Source organism: Typopeltis vanoorti, chromosome 11, assembly GCF_054136105.1.
Source record: "Typopeltis vanoorti isolate ZY-2024b chromosome 11, IOZ_Tvanoo_1.0, whole genome shotgun sequence".
NCBI classification, from domain to species: domain Eukaryota; kingdom Metazoa; phylum Arthropoda; class Arachnida; order Uropygi; family Thelyphonidae; genus Typopeltis; species Typopeltis vanoorti.
The window spans coordinates 100,688,516-100,713,679 of NC_143559.1; the positions used below are offsets into that span (position 1 = coordinate 100,688,516).

The 25,164-nt window shown below is 36.7% G+C and overlaps 1 protein-coding gene across 1 annotated transcript in view; it reads right to left on the reverse strand.

The window, feature by feature from the left end:
• LOC150101877 (serine/threonine-protein kinase ATR-like) overlaps positions 1 to 25,164 on the reverse strand; it is an 860,597-nt gene that overhangs the window by 191,115 nt on the left and 644,318 nt on the right. The window contains exons 44-45 of the mRNA XM_090399924.1: positions 10,102 to 10,244; positions 3,222 to 3,321 (exon numbers count right to left, since the gene is read on the reverse strand). Of these exons, the coding sequence (XP_090256050.1) occupies positions 3,222 to 3,321; positions 10,102 to 10,244 (243 nt within the window). The remainder of the gene's footprint in view (positions 1 to 3,221; positions 3,322 to 10,101; positions 10,245 to 25,164) is intronic.

Sequence of the window (25,164 nt, forward strand, 5' to 3'; positions counted from 1 at the left end):
TACATTCACAACTCTCCATGCAAAAAAAAACCTGCTTCTCACTTCCTTGTTTATGCTCTCCTTATACAGCTACCAGGGATGATCTTGTTTTCCTCCTCCTACCATTTTATGAAAAATCTTTTCAACATTAATCCTATAATAACCCCTTATCAACTTGTACATCTATATCATATCGCCCCCCTCTTCCTCCTATCAACTGGACTCTGTAAATTGTATCTCCTCAACCTTTGTTTATACTCAATATTCCAGAGACCAAAAACTACCTTAGTCAATTGCGTCTGGACCCTTTTCAGTATCTCTTTATCCTTTTGAAAATCGGGTGACCAAATTTGGGCACAGAAGTTTATGTCATCTCATCAGAGCACTGTACAATGGAACAAGAATTCTCTTACTTCTACAAGTCAGGGTCCACTGCATCAGCACTAAAATTTGTTGTGTGCTCTTCACAACTCTGGCAATATATCCTCTAAATTTTATATCCTTACCTACCACCACCTCAAGATCTCTTATATCCTCCACCAATATATCCCCACCAAGCATGAACTCTACATCCCATCTTTGTTTTCCAAATTTTAAAACCTTACATTTTGCAACATTGAACTGGCATCCCCCAGTCTCATGCCCATTCATGAAGTCTATTCAATTCTTCTTGTAAGGCTACATCTTCTTCTTTACTCTTCATAGTTTGCCCCAACTTTGCATCATCTGCAAACAACTGAATATCACCATTCAAATTTTCCCATTATCATTAACAGACAGATTAAACAGTAAGGGTCCTAAAACAGACCCTTGAGGCACACCATTAGTGACCTTCCTTGTCTGGCATACTGATTCCCCATACACAACTTGATGATATCTATCAGATAGCCACCCTTTAATCCAACATCCTGATCTAGTATCCAACCCCATCCACTCCAGTTTGAATATATCAGCTTATCATGTGATAATCTATCAAAAGCCTTTGCAAAATCAAAGTACACTACTGTGTATCCATCTCCTTTGTCAAATACAGCATCTCACCTTATTGTAAGAAGTAAGTAATTTACTAAAACATTACCTCCCTTTAGTAAATCCATGATCTCCATCAAAGATAATACTGCTGTTGTCAACCCAATTCTGGATCCTGGTTCTCAATAACCTTTCCGACACTTTAACCACAACACATGAGACAGATTGGCTTGTAATTCAATGCTCAAGTTTGTCACCTCTCTTGGAAGTGGTACAGTCTTGCTTTCCTTCCACTTCTTTGGAATTTTACCAATGTAAGATTCATATTAAACAAATATGCCAAGGAAGATGTCAACTCCCTGGCATATTCCCTCAAAATACATGGTTTGATATATCATTAAATCCTACATCCTTATTAACATTCAGTTCACTCAATTCCTCATATAACTCTTGCTCACTCACAATCAGTCTTTCCTCCTCTACTTCTCTTAAACTTTCCATGATGTCACATTCATAAGGCTGAAAGACCATTATGAACTGCTCGTTAAATATCTCAACTATATCCTGCACAGTAGATATTCTTATACCATTCTCTCCAATCAATGTCATTCTACAATAATCTTTTTTTTTCCTGGCTATATATCAAAATATATATATATATATATTTAACTAAATTACTAAAAGCATATGAAGAGCCAAAGGCTTCAATTCGGTGACGTAAAATTATTTAAATTAAGGCAGTGTTGCACTACCAAATGGGTTATGTGTTGCACTATCCAGGTATTTGCTTACACTTGGACTCGCCAAATTTTATATAGTTTCTATATTCGGCATGAAACTCTCTGCATTTCTTTTTCGGCTGTGAAACAATATGGGATGTAATATCCCTTAATTTGAATACTATATATTTAAGTTTCCAAAGTACATGAATAATAAATGACTCTGAACCATAACAGATACTATATTTAAAAATTATTTCATTTGTAAAAATTCAAGAATTTTTAAATATAACACCTGTCAATCCACTAACCACTGTCCAATTAGCAGGATTGAATCCTGCCATGTATGCATGAAGTGGCTTAAAATGTTCCATGTTTGGTCACTAGAGCAGGGTTTCTGGACTAAGTAAAAAAAGAATATATATATATATATATATATATAATTGATAGAAATAGAAAAAAATATTTAGGTCCACCCACAGTACAAACATATTATAGGTTTACTAAAACCTTTCATGTGATGGAAGACAGACAAAAACTTAAACAGCTTACTAACAGCTGCAGGTAACCAGTAGGTCTCCTATGAAAATAATATTCAGACAAGCTTAACAGAAAGTCTGTAAACTAATTTTTAACTCCAGAAAATTATTATAATAATTAGTTAAGAATTAATTTTTTTTTCTAATTTAGAACTGGCCTTTCATAAATCATCATTCAAAATACATGAGGTACTTTATAATCCCTACAAGGATAGATTCAGATTTGCCAGTTGCAGAAATTGGTTGACAGGCAGAAAACAGGGTATATGGCAAAAACATCTGAGTTATTAAAAGACTAATAGGATTGATACAGAATAAATTTTTCATCACTTGGCTAGAGGGGGCATAAGAAGAGAGAGAGAAAGAAAGAAAGAAGAAAATGACCCCAAGTTTGATTCTCATTGTGACAAGAGGAAACTTTATATGGGGTTTTTCAACTGAAGGTGAGTTAGCAAATCTCACATGGAGGTAGCAGGATTTTTCTCCAAGAAACTCAGGTTTTTCATCCTGCATAAAAACAAATCAACCACGAGAATACATCCAGTTTATGGGGGGGGGGGCTATTAGTGGTGATGGTGGGCAGTAAATGCCATTGTGTATAGTTGGAGAATTAAGCAATAGAGATAGTGAGTAATTGGAGAATTAGTAGTAAGATAGACAGTGGAACGTACATAGTGTTGTGGAGTAGAGAACCCTCCTGCTACGAGTCCTTGGTCTCCTTGTTGGTGTCAAGTAATAATAATAATGATAATAATCATCCCTGGAAATAGGATGAGAGTGTGACAGTAAAGGCCTCGGGATTAGATTTTTTGCTTGTAAAGTGGTGAATGAGTGGAATGATTTGTCAGAGTGTGTTGTGAGTACTTTGCAAGTTAATATGTTCAAGGAAAGCTATGAAAGGAATTATGTGGATGGTCTGGGCCTACCCACACCAAGTCATACGACTCCCTGAAGACTCTCATACATTAATAATAATAACTAAAATGTTCACGTTTCAAGCAATTTCTTCAGGTACCTTATTCCAATGCCATTTGGCCTTCTCCATAAACACTTTTGGTGAACTAATACTTCCAGCTTCTAAAAGACAACTATATGCCCTCTGTTGATGACCACTCCTATAAAAATAGTAAAATAAATATACCAGTTTATTTCCTTATAAAAATATAATAATAATAATCCTAAAGTTTCACCTACATACTTTGACTTTTTGTTATTAATGAATATATAAGTATAATTATTATGCCTCAATTTTGGCATTTCAACATAGTAAATATATGCTGCAACAAGCAATTGTGTTATCGCAATTGCTGTTCATTGTGGTGATGAACAGTGTCCTAGATGTGGTTAATGACTAGAAAGGTGAAATGGCAGTGTTTGCATATGATGTAGTGATTTGGGCACATTTAGAAGAAGAACTACAGAAGAAACTAGCAAATGGAATAGTGTGACACAGAACTGTGGATTACACATTAATAGTAGGAAGAGTGATAGCATGGTTTAAAATCGTAATGGAAATATAAACATTAATGGTATTAGTTACAATGGGCAAGATTGAAGAGTAGTGAAAACTTCAAATATCTGGGAAGTATACTTTCTAGTGATGGAAGTTTAGACCAGGAGATAATAAGGAGGATTTCACTAGGTTAAACATTTTTTTAACAGTGTAAGTAGTCTACTTTGGGATAGTGAGACCCCACTTAAGTGCAAGCTTTTGATTAACAAAAGTTACTTTTTTTGCTCATTTTTAACTCATGCAGAAGAAACATGGAAACTAACAAAAAGGGAGATGAATACAAGCAATGGAAATGAAAGTTTTAAGGACAATGTTGGCAAAAATAAGGAAAGACAGAATAAGAAATGTGGATATTAGGAATAATTTATGGCTAAAAAATTTTAAGAGATTCTTATGAACACTCACTTGAAGTGGTTTGGACATTTAATGAGAATGAACTTAGAACACTAAGAAGAATAAATGAAATGAAATTTGAGGGGAAGAAACCAAGAGGAAGACCTTGGAGAGACCAGATAAGAGAAGATCTAGAAAGAAGAAAAAACATATGTATTTGTCTGCTCAGAAGTGAGCAACTTACAGCTTTATACAGCATATAAAAAAAATTGGTATCTACTTTTAACTTGTGAATACATAGCAAGGGACTGCAGAATATTCATAGTATATCAGCAGCTAATGTACAAAAAGGTTTCTGGGAATTGTTAGGCATGTAGCAAAAGGAGAATGAAATCAGAAATATGCTGCCATATTGCACCCAATATGGCACATGCCTTTTCATTTGGAAGATCTAGATTCTTGTTGGAATTTGAGAGGAACATTCATAAGTTATAAGGATTTTTCGACTAATTTTATTTTTAAATGCTGCATACAGAGGTGGCAGTTTTACCGCTCAGAAATTTGGGTTCTTCATATCATGAAATATGCAAATCATTCATAGAACACATACACACACACACACACACACACAAATATAAATATACTAACTGGAGAGCAAGTCAAGGTGCAGGGATATTCAGTCATAAATGTCACTGTGATGATTTTTGTATTTTTTAAATAACTTGTGTTAATAAACTTCTTAGAGTGCACTATTGACTTAGTATACTCCTTTTGTGAAGAACACGAAAATTACATATGTGATCATCTGTAGGGGAAATCAGGACTAGCCTACCATGCTCTGGATATGCCTCACACAGGATTAAATGGAAGAACTCTGGCATTACATCACTATAGGTCTGGGCAGTGCCTTTTTTGCTGGCGGTATGCAACAGTATGCAGTACAGGCACCTTTTTTCTTAAGTTTTTAAACATTTTGCGATTTATTGACAGCAAAATGTATTATAAATATTCCGATAGATGGTACTGTGTTCACAAATTTAATTTTCAGTTTTGATTACTCATAAGTTGGTATCTTGCTTTCCTGTTTCATAGGTTAGTACGCAACCCGAAATAGGAAGTTGTGTTCACTTCCGATTGCTTCCAATATCAGTTTATCAGTTCTATATTCACTCTGCAACAGGCAGGTGTTCACGTGAGTTTTGAATTAATCTAAGTTAAATCAGTGCAATCATTGTTCAAAATGAGTAAAATAAGTAGTTACTTTATGCCAATGAGTAAAAAAAGGAAGGAAGAAGAAGAAATTGTGGAATCTACTTGTGATACTGTAAAACAGAAAACTAGCACCAAAAATACACTTGGTGAAGAGGATCATGAAACCAAGACCGAAGATCCACGTGGTCAAAAGGAAGCAGATTCTGATAATGATTGGCCCGAATATTGGACACTCGCAGAAAAATGACTTCTGCGAGAGAAACGAGTGGCTGTATGTCAAGAATAAAATGTTGGGCTGTAAAGTGTGTAGTGACGTGCAAGTCTTGCCGTCGATAAACACATGGGAACAAAAATTTCAGTAGAGTGGGCAAATGGTAAAATCAGTCATTTTGGAGAATCTTGCAAACAACAGTTAATGTCATTAAGAAAAAATATTTACAATCATAAGGAGAGTGCAGTGCACAAAGCATGCCAAAAAATAAAATCTGAAGCAAAAAACAAAACATTAGAGAAAGTTTTCCTAAATACTTTGTCTCATAATAAAGACGTAACAGGAAAAGTGTTTCGAACCGCTTACAAAGTCGCGAGGAGAAATCAATCATTTAACAACTTTGAAGACGAAATAAATTTACAGGAACTTAATGGCCTAGACATGGGATATATTCTTCATTCTGCAAATGCTTGCATTAACATTGTGAGCCACATCGCAAATGAAATGAGAAAAAAATTAATAGACAATATAGTGAACTCCAAGAACAAAATATCGTTACTTGATGATGAATCGACAACTGTGAGTAACATAACATTGATTGTTACTGTTCATGTAGTTTTTCCTGAACTTTCGGCTCCTGTGAGTCTTTTTCGTAAATTTGATCAAATTATCAGATGCAACTGCAAGAGGAATTCTAAACTCTTTTAATTAGTCATCTTGAGTGTTTAGGATTATCTGAAGATTACTTACAGGAGTATTTATTGTCTGTAACTTGTGATGTTATAGCCATGTGTTGCTTGGTGTGCATAATGGTGTAAGGAGGCTAATGCAAGAGTATCTAGGTAGTATCTAGCTTTCACTGTTTCTGCAGCGTGGCAAGACTTTGAAGCCCTCGTCCATCACTTTCTGGAGGCAAAAGAAGACAGTAGAAGAAGCAGCAAAACAGATCGCTTTCTTTATCAGGGCCTTTTAAGAAAAATACAGTCATGCGAGTTTGTTCTTGATTTGGGCCTTATGCGTGATGCTGTCCAAGAACTTAGCGAACTAAGTCTATTACAAGAAAGAAGCATTGACTTGTACAAAGAAGACAGGAAGATAAAGAATACAGTTCAAATTTTTGAAGAAAGAATTGAAAATCCTGGTCCGTATTACGGTATTTCTCTTCAAAGTCAGAAGAACATGAAATTCAAAGGGATTGAGCTTCACAAAAATGAAAGACACAGTCCTGCAATAAGTTCATCTGCTTTCTATAAGAGTCTGAAAGAAGCTGTTGGAAAGTGTCTGCTTAAAGGAAATGATGCTGATTTGCCTGAATGTACTAAGATTTTAGATTCCGAGTATTGGCCAGAAAATCCAGAAGCATGTGACATTTGGCGAAGCTGAAATTAAAAAGTTAGCACGCAAATTTCGCTTAAATGAAAGAGAAGCAGTTCGTGGTTTCTGTGAATATCGTCAAGAAAATAAAGTCCCAGACATACTACATCCTCTAAAGCACACTTTGGACACAATCTTCCAGTGAATGTGAAAGGGGTTTTTCCTCAGATGAATCTTATAGTAACTTCATCTAGATCATTTTCTGCTTGTACGGACAACTTCTGCACTGATGTTCATCAGGATAGTATGACCTCCTCTTACTCAGTTCAACCCTAGCAAATATGTGGACTCATGGCTTCTCCAAGGTCGTCATTCTGCAGTTGATACCAAAAGCAAGAAGCGATCTAGAGACGATGAGTATATTGGAGGATATGTTAAAAGTGTGGAAGTTGCTGTAATAACATCTTCATGGTGAGTACCAGCACCTTTTTTCCCAGGAAAAAAAGTACTGGGTCTGAGAAACTATTTTTAGAATCAGCCCTGGCTATGAATTACTCCCCCAACCTTAACAAGCATTTTTGCATTAATTCAAAAGGTCTGGGAGAAAATGGCCTGATTTTTCCAAATTAACTTAATGTTCCATACAGACACTGTGTTACGGCATTAGTCTTTTTCAGTCACTATTTGAATTGTTTTTACAATGAGCACTGCATGCTTGTCATGGTTATAATTTTGCTCCGATGATCATGCTAGGGAGAAAACAGCGAAATATTGCTAAGTTCAATAGATTAATTGCTTTTTTTTTTATCTTGGTGCTGTTTAAATCAGTATAAGTGGATACAGCCAAATCTCTATAATATACAGAACCATAATAATGAACTCATCATAATAAACTATAAAAGATCCCAGCCAAAGTCTAAATATCCTAGCTAATAAATTTTGGCCAGTAATAAACCTTTCCTCTGGTCTTTTACTAGTTCACTATAGAGAGAGTTGAATGTAGTAACATAATATATCATGACTCTACAATATGTCAGATCCATCATGTGCAAGAAAGATTTGCAGCATTTTTCAGCACCTAGGAGATCTTGCTGAATTTTGGCACACTGGATCCCAATTATAGTGAGGTCCCTTACTAAAAATACATGATTTCACATGTTCATTTTAGTGAAACTGGAGAATTTATCTGCAATTTTATACAGCTCAAATATTAAATATAATGGCATATATTATAAAAAAAACAGCTCTCAATTATATATATGCTGGACTTGCACATTTCTGCTCAGCAAAGCAAGAGTGTTAATTATTAGTTAGGCAGGAGTTGTTGATTGTTCATTTTTGGCTGTAATCCCAAGCAGTGCAACTCCAAGAAAATCATAATGTGACAGCATCAACTGTCTTCTTTTAAACAGAAATCTAAATCCTAATTTTGTACAAAAAAAAGGCAGATTTAAAAAATATACAATATCATAACAGTACAGACACACATTATTGTATGGAAGTGAAAATATGAGTATTAAAATAAGGTAAATAAAAAATAAAATCAAGTGGAATGAAACTGAAGAGAAAAACAGCAGCTATACATATGACACTTTAGTGTTATAGGTCTTGTGACCTTTCATTTGTGAGGTCATCAAAATCAAAATAAGAATACTATTATTATTTCCTATTAATCTCCAATCCATTATCTGTCAGGACTCCAATATTGTACGATCCTATATTTCAGTCTTCTAAGGCAGTGATTTCCAAATTTATGGATGTAAAGGCCCCTTTTGGAAAAATTAAAATATTTCACGGGCCCCCACTGGAAAAAAAAAAAAAAAAATCAGCCACTTATCCATCTCAGGGTTAAATTTTTAACATAGAATAGATCAAATAATAGCACCACGTACTGATAACGGCACTCCACATACTAACAAGATGAAATTAGTGAATAACGTAAATAAGGGAATCCCCAACATTTATGGTTCTGATGCATGTGATCTGTGCTATCAGCACAGTCGCCCTCATAAGCATATATTTACTAACATTCATTAAGCTCCGAAATACACAGGAAGCAAAATTTGTGAACCAACACCAATGTGTGATTTTTTTCCATTACAATATAAAAAATGGCAAAAAAGAAATAATAAATAATAAAAATTAAATACATTTCTTTTAAGATTAAAAAAAACATCTACTTAGTCTTAAAACATTTTAAATTTGTTTTCATTATTTCACAGACCCCCCCTCAACAAAACTAAGGGCTCCCAGTTTGGGAAGTGCTGTTCTAAGGCACTTCTAAACAAGAAGGCATTCAGAAATTAATGTTAGAAGGGAAACTGGATGGAAAAAGAGGGAGAGATAGACCTAGGAGAATGTGGTTTGAACACATTAAGGACTGGACTGGCTTGAATTATCATAAATATCCCAGAGCAGCAAAAGGAAGAAAAAAGTTCTGTGACATAGTTGCCAACCTCCTCCTTCCAGGGGGGGGGATGACAGTCGAAGAAGAAGAAGGCACTTCTTACTGTGTTAATCTACCACAATTTTAGTCTTCCTCTGGGCCTTTTTCCTGGAAACAAAAAGCACTTATTCTGTTAACCTTTCCTCTTCCATTCTGTGTAAATGACACACCACCTATGAGTAGCTCTGCTCACACATTCCTAAATGCTAAATAAGGAGAATTTACATTATAGGTAAAGTGAGATATTGCAGCTCATGAAAGGTTGGTTAGTTGGTTAGCTGGCTGTTTTGGATTTATGACCAAAGCAACTAAGGCCTGTGTATTATGTTTGTGAATTGTGTGGTTTTCTGTTCCAGTTTGCCAGTTTTGCCAAATGAAAAACCTCAGTTTCCAGAAGGAAAAACCCTGCCACTTCCATATGAGACTGGCTAACTCATGGAAGGTGGATGGAGAATTCAGAGTTTTCTCTGGAAGTTGAGTAAGAGTGTATGTAGTTAGGAAGCATGTAAGGTCCAGATTATTCTCATAGCACATATTACGTCAGTGTGAAAGAGGGTACTGTTTGTTTTTGTGAATGCACTTCAGTGATTGTACTCAAAGAGGAGATATAAGTATTTAGTGTGACATAGACAGGACCCACCCTTGATGAGGCTTTGGATCAACTAGATAAGCACCACAATAACAGTAATAACATTTAATGTTATAAAATTTAATTTAGAAATTGGGTGACCCACTGTTTTCAATAAATAAATTTTAACTTTTCTTCCCTTCAAATATATTAGTATTGCATTTGTCATATGTAAGGCTAAAGTTACTGAAAAAAGATTTTAAGTAAAGCTTTGAAAGAATTTAAATGAATAACTTACTTTCTTGCCAATTTAGCACTCTGTAGCCAACACTGTACCATTTCACTATCAAAACGAGATGATAGTTCTGGGTGTTGAGAGCGAGCCATAGTTAACAGCACCCGCTGGAGGTTTAAAACTGGCTCTTGATATCTGAGTGAGGACTAAAATATATGAAAATAAAAATAAACATGCAACTATTCTATCCAGTGAAACTTTAATATTTACATACAGATTTATCTTACCTTTTCTTTTCATTAACTTATTATAACTCAATTTCATAATTCAATCCCCCCCCTTTCCCTAGATTAAACTTAATTGCATCTTCATATATGTGGTTGGTTTGTCTGTTTGATGAAAGGGAAAGAGAGTTCTACATTGTATTTGACTAGAAATTATATTTTACTGCAATCATTTACAAGTGTAAGCAAACAAAGTTATTATTATGATGATTCAGGCCTCCATGGAGCTAAAAGACTCGTGGTAAGCCCATCCTAGAAAACACAAAGTACCACTCCTTGAACTCATTGACTGTTCGTGCGAAAATCATCAGCAATGCATTCCATGGTTCAGCCACCCTCTAAGCAAAGAAACCACTCCTCACCCTCTTGCTCACAGCTTCCTATCGTAACTTCCAGGGATGACACCTTGTCCTCACTCCTTCCCCGTTCGAGCAAGCAAAAGAACTTCCCAGTGTCAACCTTGTAACTGCCTCTCAACAGTTTATCATTCATATCATCTCTCCTTCTTCTATCTACCAAACTCTGCAGTTAATATTCCCTCAGCCTGTCTTCATAACTAACATTGTACAGTCCTGATACCATCTTTGTCATCTGTCTCTGCACCCTTTCACAGTTAATTTATCCCCCTTCAAATCCTGGGGACCAAATTTGAGAACAATAGTCCAAGTGTGGTCTGATCAGGGCTTTATACAATGGAATGACAACTCTTTTATCACTGCAGGTCAGCATCCTTCTCAGTATTGCAGCAATCCTCTGGGTTACTGTGACATGGCTGGCAACCATGTCACAGAATGTTTTCTTTCTTTTGCTGCTCTGGAACATTTATGGTAATTCAAGCCAGTCCAGTCCTTAATGTGTTCGAATCACATTCTCCTGGGTCTACCTTTCCCTCTAGTATTAAAATCTACTTCTCCAATAAAGTTCATTGAACAACTCCACTATGTCCTTTGCATCAGTCACTCTATTCCGATTTCTATCCAACAATGTAATTTTTCTACAATCATTTCTCCTCCTACTGGCCATATAACAATGTAGTCCTTAAATGGAAGAGAACTTGGTGACAAGCCATTAGTAAACTGAGCTGCAGCTTCTGCCATCATTCAAACAGTGCACGAAGAACTACTACAATTGTACTAAAAATTGTTTTTAAGTACAATTTCCCCAAATGCAAATTACTTTATGTTGTGTTAATTAAAGCAAAAAACTAATAAAAATAACGAAAACTTATCTTTTTCTTCTCTGCTACCTCTGAATGCATCTGAATCTGACCTCACCCTCTCGGTAAGAATAAACCAGCAGAAAAACACAATATAAAGAACAACAAAATTCCAATAACAACACTACTGAAAGACACTTGTAATAAACTGAAAAAAATGTAGTGCAATTTGTAACAAAAAGCCACACTATATACTGATTAAAAACACTTTTTTTAGCATAGCTCAAATCTACTGCTACATTCTCTTGCAACTCTAGTTTGCACATGAAGTTTCTTCACGACTAGTCCACTTGTATATACAGGTTATTGACTCCATATCAATATCCCATAATGCAAAGCATGCTTTTGAACCTGTATATTGTTGTGCATTATGGGAACCAAGTAAAAAATTTCTAAAAACAGCATTTCAGAGGCGGGACAGCTATTGCTGTATGAAACTGGCTAATTAACAATCAGCTGGAAAGTATTTATAAACATTTCTCATATCATTGATGGAATTTGTAGATGAGTATTTCTAATCAAAGGGCACAAGTCATTTCTAGTGAAAAATTATGCAAATTCATATTCTGCATTTTTGAAGTACATCCATTTTGTAAAGCTTTTAATATGTATAATGACATAAGCCAAAAATTATTTATAGATCCAAAAATTAACTTTAACTGTCAATGTTCACACAGATACTTTGTGGTTTAGCTCTTGAGAACTCATGTTCACATTTTAGCTAAGCACTGTTAATTATTTCTAAGATTTATTAGAATCTGAGATGGATTATCATCTTTGGGTTTTATCAGGGTGGTGATATCACAGCGCAAAGCAAAAGCTATGTGTTGCACATGTTCTACAGACAAGTCTTTTATTTTAGTGGATATTAGTAATTATTTTTAGTTACTACTTATTTTAGACTGTTAAGTTGTGTATGTTTGTGAAATTAAAAAGGGGTTATTGTTTTAGAAAGCATTTTAATACATAGCGCCAATGTGTACAAGGAAAATGCAGTAGAGTTTAGCATGACTGATCTTGTATGAAGTAGTGTATGTATTATGTATGCATTGCCAAGAGTGAATGGGTTTGTAGTACAAAAGTTTGATTGGAGAGATAATTTGTCGTAAATGTTTCATATGCCAGTGCAAGAAATGGGCGTCGGGTAGAAAGTGGGAAAATGAATTGACAAATGCTAACAACGTAAGGAAAGATAGCAAAAATAGTCTGGTGAATACGGAAGTACTAAATGATAATGCTTGGAAGGAGAGTGTGAAAGAAGTGGCTGATGAAGTGACAGTAAGTAGCGAAATAGTGCATTAATGTTGCATCTTTCACAGGACAAAACAAGAACCAAAGTGACTCATGGGTACAGCAGGCATGAGAATGAAAGAAAATGTGAATTTGGAAAACATTAAAGTGCGAGAAACTGCAAATAACGATAAGGTATTCAATATGTAGAATTTGTGGAGGGAAAATTCTTATTATGTATATAAAAATTATTTTATTTATGTCAATTAATTCATTAAATAAGATATTATTTATTTATTTGTTTTATTTTTTTATTTTTTCACCAGAGGTCAGGCTAGTGTACACAATTAACAGAGTATTTAGATTTAACCCACCCAGAAAAACCCACCTTATTAGATAAAAAACAGAAACAGCGAAATAATTAAAAATCTTAAAATCAATTCCATAACAGACTCAATGATTAAATATAGGAAAAACTGGCTAGACCATATAGCAAGAATGCAGAGAGAGAGAAAGATTACCAAAAAAGATTTCAACATATAACCCTAGAGGAACAAAGAACAGGGGACAACCAAGAAGAGGATGGACTGAGTCCGGAACAGGCCATTTGGCCTAGAACCTGGATAGGGAGATGACGACGATTTAGATTTAACTTACTATAGCATAAGCTAAATCTAAATGCTAAGTTGCTTGTGTCCTGTCCATATGTAGGTTTTCCTGATGATGGCCTCACTATAGAGGTTGAAGTATTGAGAGTTATTTGCTTAATTGTAAGTAAAGTAATTAGTCCAAAATGAGAGTTTAGAGTAATTACTTTAATAAATTCTATACAATGAATGCTGACCACTGCATAACCTTGAACAAAAGAAGGATGTGGTATTGTATGGAGATTTGTGATAAGAGGTATATTAAATGAGCAAGTGATGAAAGCATGTTTCGTAAGTGTGAAAATCAAGGATGTTAGTGATGCTATTAGTTTGCAAAAGGGAAAAAGGTAAGGTATGATTTGAAAGGGAAGAAGTATGCAATGAGAGAAGATGTGAAAGAGCTGTTGCAAGAAGTAAAAATTGTGAGCCTGCTGCCTCAGACAGAGTTGAGAAGAAGGGGTCATGATTGTTAATGAGTCTAAGAGAAGATTGTGCAGGAGGAATAGTGTGCAGTTCACTGATGTATGGAGTGAATTTGATGGAAGAAAGGACTTATATATGCCAGACAGACTACATTTAAATCGTTTTGGGGTTTGGAGAAAGTGTTGTTTATTAAGAGTTTGGAACTGCAAAAACAAGGAAACTAGAGATAATAGGTAAGACACAAACAAGCATGTGTCTGGCCACGCACCCCCCTCCCCTGTGATAAATGAGAGTTTTCAGAAATGATTATGCAATACCAAATGCAATTTCACAGGTTTCTGATTCAGATGGATTGGTAATGACATCGTACAAGGGTAATTGTGGTTACAATAGTATGTTCTTCTTCCTCTTCCTTTACATATTAGGCCTAGTGGCCTCTTACGGATGTATTAGGCCTAGTGGCCTGATACGATTCAAAATTGAAAATTCCACGGAGTAGGTGAGTCAATCCTTATTCCCAGAGTGTCCTATATCTGTAGATGTGTGTGTTCACGGGGCTGGTTTGCCTGTTCTGGGGAATGAAAAACTCAAGTTTCCAGGTTAAAAAAAACCCTACCTCTGTATGAGACCGGTTAACTCACCATTTGTCGAAAGAGAACAGATAAAGGTTCCTCACATCATGGACATGAATTGTGCCCAGGTCTTTCCGACTAAAGGGTTTCGTCTATACCAACTGAGCTATGGAGGCTATACAACAATATGTTAAAATGCATATACATGAATGGAAGAAGTATCAGGAATAAGGGAGAAGAATTTTTGACACTGGTAAGCTCGACTAAGCCAACAATTATACATCAGTGAGACCTCGTTGACAGAAATGATATACTTACAGGGATAGAATGTAAAGGGTATTGTATTTTCAGGAAGGATAGAGGGAATAGTACAGAAGGTGGGATATTGCTGATGATGGCTGAAGAATTACAACCAAATACATCAAAACTGACTAATAAATTGTCTTTTTCTAATGTAATGTGTTTGATAATGTTTATAAGGTGTTGTGTGTTTCTGATATAGGAGTGGGAATGACCTACCAACTCCTTGAGTGTTGCCGCTAATTTCTTGGCTAAGCGATAATTCAGGCTATCTATTCCCTTTGACTATTAGCCGGAGTGGTGTGTTTTCTTTGTGTATTTTGGGTAGCCCATAAATTCTTGGGGAACGAGAGTAGTGCGGAAATAGTTTTTTGACCATATCTTCAGGCCATGTGGTAATTGACTTCTGTAGTTTCTCTGTTTTCTTTTTTTATTCTATTGGTTGGGTTGTAGTTAACGAATTGGTATGTATTATTGTCCAAGACCAGCAAATTCATTTTTTCTAAGTAAGTGGTTCAGTTTAAAATAACGGTGGCACTATATTTATCGGCTCTAGTTATAACAATGTTCGGATTCGATTTGAATGATTTTACAGCTGTTAATTCGTGTTTTGTTAAGTTGCTTGTTATTGTTTTGTTATGATTTAAAATGTTGGCAGTTTCTAAATGTATTTTGTCTGCTATGTTATTTGGGATGAATCTCATGCTTTTTCAATATTATAAATAAATTCCAGTTTCTTTAACAATCTGGGTGCTACTGCAAAATTTAGACCTTTTTTGAGTACCAAGAGTTCATCTTTGTTTAAAGCGTGGTTGGATAGGTTCAATACATTACCGTTACCTGCAGGTGATTGGTGGCTCCTGTTGTTTCTTGCTTCTGGTTGGCTGTTATCATTCATCATGGAGAAATTTGAATGACTGTTGGTTTTGTCGATCTTTTAGTCTATAAAATTTGGAAATTAGATTTTCTTTCTTTGTTTGAAGGATATGGTTCGCCGTGTTGTCTGTAATATTTTCCAGGATCATCCAGATATCTGTGTTTAAGTAGCTTGAAAGTTCCGATTTTTCATTTTGTAGCTGGTTTTGAGTAATGGCTAAGTTCTTCCTAGTAGCCTGGATCTGATCTTTGACACAACTCTCTGGCCGATAGTCGAAGGGATAGATAGCCTGAATTATCTCTTAGCCAAAAAATTAGCAGCAACACTCAAGGAGTTGGTAGGTCATTCCCACTCCTATATCAGAAACACACAACACCTTATAAACATTATCAAACACGTTACATTAGAAAAAGATAATTTATTAGTCAGTTTTGACATCTCTATCCTCTTTACGAATGTCCCAATCAATGACACAATCCTTCTTCTACAGAACAAATTCCCTCCAGATATCACAGCGCTCTTTGCGCATGTATTACATTCTGGTTATTTTGTATGGCAAAATGCTTTCTACCTACAAAAAGAAGGCACAGCCATGGGCTCACAATTATCCCTCCCTATTGCTAACTTCTATATGGAACATTTTGAGCAACATGCTTTAGATTCCAATGAATTGTGATCTGGTCCCATGGCCACCAGTCACTAGACACATTCCTTAGCCACCAAAACAAACAACACAAACAGTTCACAACTGAGATTGAAAAACAGAACATTTCCGCTTCTAGATACACTTGTCACACATCTTCCTTCTGGCAATCTTTATACCAGAAACCAACACATACTGGCCAATATATACACATAAACTCCTACCACCACCCAACACAAAAACTAGGTGTCATTAATACTCTAAAAAACAGAGCTCCGAAGATCTGCTCCAGTGAACATGCACTGAAAGACGAATTTAAAGTCATCAGCAATATTTTTCAAAAAAATGTGTACAGCTAAAACACTATTAACAAAATTGATAACTAATAATTAAGGAATTGACAGCATACACTAGAAATATAAATTAAATAAACATTAATATACACTTTTCGATATTTTGGCAACGTCACATTGCCATCTTCTTGGGAACTTAATACAAGACAAGTGCATGCAAGTACTACATAACAGCAAATGAGAAACAAAGCGAGGAAGCTATCGTTTTCTTAAAGTCCTGATGGTGCCCCCTGGCAGGCTATATTGGTAGTTCTTGGCCTTTGGGCTGAAGTTCTGATAAATGTTTCCCAAATTTGGTGCAGTCTCATGCATCCAAATTTGTTGAGGTTTGGCATGTTCCTAAGGGCTGAGGCTGATTTCATGAATAGTCTTTCATATTTGAACTTGCTGCAGTGTATTACTGTGGCTTTCTTCCACATTATTCTGTGGCAAGTATCCAGAGCATGGTCTGCAAGCCCAGAGTGGCTGTACTGGAAATCAGATGTAATCTTTGTGTTCTGAGATTCTGATATTTGCTGTCCTGCCTGTTTGGCCAAAGTAGGACAATTTACAGCTGCAAGGGACCTGGTATACACCAGGTAGGTCTAGGGGAAGTGGTTGGTCTTTAGTGGAGCGGATAAGGGATGCCAATTTTCTATATGGTCTGTAACAAGTGGTCCAGTCATGTTTTTTTAGGATTTTGTTGATTTTTTCTGAGGTGCCTTGGATGTAGGGAATGGTGATGGATTTAGAGTAATGTTTTTTGTGAAGGGGGGGGTGGAGGTGGATTGTGGATAACTGGTTTAAGTATTTTTTGGATTCTTTTTTTTTTGGGCAGGGGGGGGTAGCCATTGGCTGAGAAAGTGTCAAGGATGTGATTTAGTTCAGTGGCAAGGGCTTGATCATTTGAACAGATTAGTTTTGCCCTGTTGAATAGTTTCTTAATAACTCCATATTGTTGTGGGGGGGGGTGATGGGATTGTTGGTGAATGTATCTGCCTGTATGGGTAGGTTTTCTATAAACTGAGAAAACCAAGGTTCCATCAGATTGGTGGGTGACTAGTGTGTCTATGTGTCTAGGAAGGGGAGGTTATTGTTTTTCTCTTTTTCCAGGGTGAACTTGATTCTAGAATGTTGGTTGTTTAAGTGTGTTAGGAAGGAGAGGAGTGAATCTGGGCCATGTGGCCAAATAGCAAACACATCATCAATGTAGCGAAGCCATATGGTAGGTTTTTGTGGGGCTGGGTTTAAGGCTTTCTCTTCAAAAGTCTCCATAAAGAAGTTGGCTGGGGGGGTGGGGTGGGGGGTGAACCCATGGCTGTCCCCTCTATCTGTTTGTAGAATTTTTGCTGCCAAACGAAATAGCCTGAGTTCATTGTAAACTGAAATAGGGCTGAGATATCAGGAGGAAATTTAGCTTGGATTAGCTGTAAGGTTTCTTTGAGGAGGACATTCGTGAATAAGGAGGAGACGTCAAAACTGACCGATGTCATTATGTTGTTGGAGTGTAAGGTTTTCTATACTGGCTTTGAAGTGGGCTGAGTTTTTTATGCGTGATGGTGTGTTGCCAGTATAGTGTGAGAGTGCTTTGGCTAAATGCTTAGCTAGTTTGTAAGTGGGGGAATCAATGCCATCCACTATGGGATGTAATGGCACATTTTCTTTATGTATTTTTGGGGGGTCTAGAGTTATATGGTTTTAGTCTGTTGGTAATCTCCACAGGCCAAGAAGTGACCCTCTTAAGAAGCCTATGGAGTTTTCTAATTTGTGAGTTGGTGGGATTGTATTCAAGAGGAAGGTAAGTAGCTCGATCTAATAGTAAAGCCTTAAGCTTACCTGTGTAGTCATTATGATTGAGTACCACAGTGGCGTTCCCCTTATCCGCTTTGGTGATAACTATTTCTTTGTTTTTCTTCAAATCTTGTAGTGACTTGTATTCACTAATGGATATGTTGGTTTTTGGTGGTTTTGCTTTTGTGAGAACACAGGCTACATCCAATCTAATATCGCTGGCGATGTGGTTTGGGAAGGTGGCGAATCCTGCGTTCAATCTGAATCATTAATTCCTCAGCCGGTAATTTCCTAGGAGCAATGGCGAAGTTGTGACCACGTGACAGAGCATTGAATGCTTCAGGCTTCAAGATAACTGAAGAGAGGTTAACTACAGTGTTGGTTTGTAGTTTAGATTCGGACGCGGAGTTCTTTATTAATTTATCAAACTTGTTGATATGTCGACTCCATATTCGTTTGAATTCTTTATTTGCCACCGTACACGAGACGTCATGTAGAACTGACCAAAGCTCGTGATTAAGCGTATTTGAAAGCTCTCATTTTTAGTGCTAAAATAGCTCTGTTTATGTCGGCTAGGGAACTGCATGTAGCGGTAATTTGCTCCCGAAGTAAAGCTTGGCTTGCCCAGTTGTAGATACGAAGAGCTTTCTGTGAAAAGAAGCGGTGTTTAAATTTTACACAATTAGGGATGACTTGACTATCCCGGCAGCGTTTTAGGAATGCCAGATGGTTCAGTTGTCTGGATAACTTCAGCTTCAGTTTGCTGTAATGGCGGGCCTTGCGTGTGAAGGAATCTCCATGGATGATCATAATTCTTGTAGTGAGGCTTATACGCTGATTAAACATGATAACTAATAATTAAGGAATTGACAGCCTAACTAGAAATATAAATTAGATAAACTTTCATGTATACTTTCCGATATTTCAGCAACGTCACGTTGCCATCTTCTTGGGAACTTAATACAAAGACAAGTGCACGCAAGTACTACATAACAGCAAATAAGAAACAAAGCGAGGAAGCTATCGTCACCCACCAACCTGATGGAACCTTGGTTTTTTCAGTTTATAGAAAACCCACCCATACAGGCAGATACATTCACCAACAATCCCATCCCCCCCCCCCTCTCATAACAATATGGAGTTATTAAGACACTATTCAACAGGGCAAAACTAATCTGCTCAAATGATCAAGCCCTAACCACTGAATTAAATCACATCCTTGACACTTTCTCAGCCAATGGCTACCCCCCCCCCCTGCCCAAAAAAAAAGAATCCAAAAAATACTTAAACCAGTTATCCACAATCCACCTCCCCCCCCCCCCCTTCACAAAAAACATTACTCTAAATCCATCACCATTCCCTACATCCGAGGCACCTCAGAAAAAATCAACAAAATCCTAAAAAAACATGACTGGACCACTTGTTACAGACCATATAGAAAATTGGCATCCCTTATCCGCTCCACTAAAGACCAACCACTTCCCCTAGACCTACCTGGTGTATACCAGGTCCCTTGCAGCTGTAAATTGTCCTACTTTGGCCAAACAGGCAGGACAGCAAATATCAGAATCTCAGAACACAAAGATTACATCTGATTTCCAGTACAGCCACTCTGGGCTTGCAGACCATGCTCTGGATACTTGCCACAGAATAATGTGGAAGAAAGCCACAGTAATACACTGCAGCAAGTTCAAATATGAAAGACTATTCATGAAATCAGCCTCAGCCCTTAGGAACATGCCAAACCTCAATAAAGTTGGATGCATGAGACTGCCCCAAATTTGGAAAACATTTATCAGAAGAACTTCAGCCCAAAGGCCAAGAACTACCAATATAGCCTGCCAGGGGGCACCATCAGGACTTTAGAAAAACAATAGCTTCCTCGCTTCATTTCTCATTTGCTGTTATGTAGTACTTGGGTACACTTGTCTTTGTATTAAGTTCCCAAGAAGATGGCAACGTGACGTTGCCGAAATATCGGAAAGTATATATTAAAGTTTATTTAATTTATATTTCTAGTGTACGCTGTCAATTCCTTAATTATTAGTTATCATGTTTAACCAGCGTATAAGCCTCTCTACAAGTATTAACAAAATTTTCTACAAGACCTCAATAAAAAGCAAAGACAAACCAGGTTACAATAAAACTATAACCATTCCTTACATTAAAGGGACATCAGAAATGATAGTTGTGGCAGGAACAAATGATTTGAAAGAAGATAAAAGTGCTATGAGAGAGGACTTGAAGGAATTATTAGAGTTAGTAAAAGAAAAGAGTGAGAGAGTTAGGAAAGTGAGTCTGTTGCCACGGTATGACAAAGAAGAATTTAGGAGGGCCATAATTGCAAATGACTCTATGTGCAGACTATGCAGAAGATGTGGTGTGAGTTTCATGGGCGAAAGGATTTGTACAAGATGGATGGCTTGCATCTGAATGGATTTGGTGTGCGGAGACTGGAAAAAGTGTTGCTGAATGAAGTGAAAGAGTGGATGTGTAAAATCAGGGAAACTAGAACTATTAAGGGGGGGGGGGGAAAGAGGATATGTAGACATCAGTGAGGCAGTTGAGTGTAAGAATGTATATAATGTGCCTGAGCTAGTACAAAGGACAAGAAATCAGAATGAGATAGTTAATATAACGCATCAAGATATTGGGACTAATGGACCTCTGCATTTCATGTATACTAATGCCAGGAGTATTAGGAACAAGAAGGAAGAATTTTTGGCCTTGGTTGGCTCTTCCTGGCCACACATTATTGGCATTAGTGAAACATGGCTGACAGAAGATGATATAGTTAGCGGGATAGAATGTGAAGGATAAAGTGTGTTCAGGAGGGACAGAGAGAATAAAATGGGGGGAGGAGTGTTATTGATGATAGCTGATGAACTGCAGCAAGGAGAACAGAAGTTGAATTGCAGGATAGTGAAATGAGCTTATTTAAGGCTATTTGGTGTGAGATTGAGACTAGCAGAACAAAATATACAGTTGGGTGCTGCTATAGATCAGGTGATGGAATAGACAGTGGACATAGTATGCATAAACAAATTGATGCAATGAGCGGAAGGAGAGTAATTATTATGGGGGATTTCAACTACGGTAACAGTGATTGGAATGAGGAGAGGACACATGTGAGGAAGGAACTGGATTTTATGCAGTTATTAAGGGATAGCTATATGAGATAGCATGTAATGGAAAATACTAGGAGTTCGAGAGTGCTTGAACTAGTAATAGCATCTGAGAATTTGACTGAATATGACCGTGTTGCCACCAACTGGTGAGAGTGATCATAAGGTCTTGACCTGGGAGGTGACTAAATGTGAAAAAATTTTCGATTAAGACAGGGTACATGTAGAATTACCGCAATGTATGACAAGCTTAGGACATTGCTTGGTTCAGTGTCATGGCATGTAAAACTGCAAGGGCTGGATGTTGATAGGAACAAGAATGACAGGAACAAGGATGTTGATAGGAACAAGATGGGAAATGGTCAAGGAGTGTTTGCAGGAGGTAATGGCTGATTCTATATCTAGAGTCCGAATATTAAATCAAGTAAGGGTTAAATGAATGAATAACACCATTAAGTTTGAGCCGCAAAAAAAGAAACAATTGTGGAGAGAATTTAAGGAGAAAGGTGACCTGCAGGCACACGAACAATATAAAGCGCAAGCCAGAAGAGTAACGAGTGTGGTAAGAAAAGCAAAACGGGATTGTGAAAGGAAATTAGCCATGCAAGCCAAAAAGAATCCCAAACAGTTTTTTCAATATGCTGCAAGTAAGAGAAAAACTGTATATGGCAGAATGATTTTAAGGAATGCCAATGGTAGGAAGGTCACTGAATCAGTTGATATAGTGGAATTGCTGAGTGAGCACTTTGCAAGAGTATATCATCCAGGTGGCGACATTGAAGGAATGAAGGAACCATTAGTTTATATAGGAATTGTGGTGAATGAAGTGGAGGTGAATAGTCTATTACAAAACCTTAATGTGAATACATCTGTGGGATTGGATGGTATACCAGCACGAGTCTTATGTGAAGCAGCTAAAGAATTGCCAGTGCCCTTGACCATATTGTTCAATCTGAGCCTCAATCTCTATAAAATATACTGTATTTATTGCACCTGTTAACATATCTTATATAGGGATAACAGAATGCACAATTCCTATCAGACAAAATGAACATAAATGGCACATTAAATATAATAATTATAGTGGAGATCTGATCATGCCCTGAACACCTTACATAGAACTGACTGGAAAAGCACTAGTTGGGGAAAAGCACTCCTTAAATTTACATACATACCAGAACATGGTATGTATGTAAATTTAAGGAAGCCTGTGAGATTATTATCAACCACCCCAATCTGAACAAATCCCAAACAAATGGAAGGCACATATTCGACCCACGGAACCTTCCTCTCTAAGAGTAACTATAAACAGGACTATAGTTAATCCAGGATCCTAAATCAAAAATAATAATTGTAATACTAAAAATAGGACATCATTGTTACTGAAAGAAAACTATCTATAAGAAAGAATGTTATTCATGTTATTATACATACAATTTAGTTTGATGTAGTTTCTAAATGATTTAATTTTTTTTTTTTCCACTATAGGTCATGCCAGTGGGATAACCTATGATGAAATCATTGTTTCTCTAGCTTGCTGTATGTAATGTAACTCAGCTTATCCTGTATATTTGTATATGCTCCAGATGATGATCTTAATATGAAGATCAAAACATCGGGAAATTAAAAGAGTTATTTATAACATGGTTGTAAAATCCATAATTTCTAATATGAAAGGACTTAGTTCACTTACATTTTTCTCTGTATTCTTTTAGGGCATCTGCTGACTTATTTGCTAGAAACTTTTGATATGCTTTCTTCTTTTCCTGCACTGCTTCTTTAACTTCTTGTGTCCACCATGGTTATCTTATTTTTCAATTCTTGCATACAACTTCACCACATACCTCCCTAGCTGAATCAGTCAATATCTTCTTCAGAGTTTGCCACTGAGATTCCAAGGTTTGATTATTGTTTTCAAATTGCTGCAAATATTCTTCAATAATGCATAGTTGAGTCTATAATTTACCTGTAAAAGCTGCACAACTTTAATTATTTGTAAAACTTTCTTACATACTGTTTTTATAATGTGATATCCATTTTTGTCCTGCTTAGTACCAAGTAATGGTCACTTCCAATTTCAAATCCTCTGTACACTCTTGAATGCTGAACCAGCTTTATGACATCACTATTAATGATATCACAGAGCTGGTTCAGGATTTCTTATTTCTTGTGTCTTCTCTCCATCTGAATTTGAGCACATCTTTATGTTGAAACATGACATTAGTAATGACTAGTCTGTGTCCTGACCAGAAGTTCAGGAAATACTTACCATTATTATTAGTTTTGCCCTTTTCTCCAAATTTATCACAATTTTCCTATATCCCCGGTGAGATTCATTTCCTACTCTGTTGTTCAGGTCTCCAACAAGGTTCACTTTTTCCATTTTTGTTATGTCAGCTGACTGTTCTAATGACTCAAAAAATTCCTCCACCTTGGAAGAATCTTCTGTGGGCACAAATAAGTCTCATTGTCCATATCCCCATTTTGAAGTTTGCCCACATAACTCTACTTAAAGCTGATTTCCAATCAAGAAATCTTCATGTTTAGTGTTGAATGCTATTTCTACTCCTTCCTTTCCTTGATCATTACTGCCTGAAAAAAAAAGCATCCCATATTTAGTAATATATCACCTGCTTTTGTCTTTATTGTCTCAGTAATGCCAATTATGTCCATGTGGTACTTTTTCAATTCTTCTGGAAGTTTTATTTCCTTTCCATTAATACTTCTTATATTGATGGTTCCTATCTTCAGTTCTTCTGATGTTGAATTTATTCTTCTTCTAGATGTTGAGTTGGAGCTTGTTCCAGTAGCTGACTTTTCAATGTTTGCCCTGGTTCCCTGACGAAAATGAAGGGGAAGGGGCTTGTTTAACTGTGTGATGCGCAGCCCGCATAAAATCTCATGGTATTGTACCATCATATGCATTTGTGGTTTAAGCCAAAAAAAATTACAATTTGGTCAGCTAAGTCCCAAATTACCAGCCAACCCTCATTCATTCAGTAGCGAGTAGATACATACTAACAGGATGCACCATGTGAAGCTGATGATTAGATATTAGGTCAGAAGCCCAGTCAGTTCTCTACATCCCTGAAAGGCGATGTGGAGGTCTAATCCCGGTTATTTGGCTTTGACCCTTAAGCGACCCCGCTTGGGGATTCTATTCTATTCCCTCAGCCATACAGCTGATAGAGGATAGCTATATGCTACCATACTAGAGAAATGATTATGAGCAAAGTGGTTTCCAATGCCTTCCTTGCTGTACTATATCCTATGACTGTAGCCTGTGTGTTCACGGGGCCAGTTTGCCTGTTTGCAGGATGAAAAATCCCACATAAACTGGTGGGAAAAAACCTGCTGTCCACGTCCAAGACTGGCTAACTTGGCTATGGCTGAGGACGATCCTTAAGCTCCTCACATCATCAATGGGAATTGAACCTAGGACCCTAGGAATATGGTTGCTAAGTGCATGGATAGCCACTAGGCTAACCATGCGGCCTGCTTGGAGATATACAACAGAAAATTATGGCTAACTGGTAATCACAAATTTATGTAAAGGGTGGTCATGTTTTAGTAATATTACAATAAAGTAATAGACACATTGGATGCAGGAGATAGATACCATCAGTAGTATACTTAGACTTTATAAAAGCTTTTGATAGATTACCACATGATAAGTTGATAGTTAA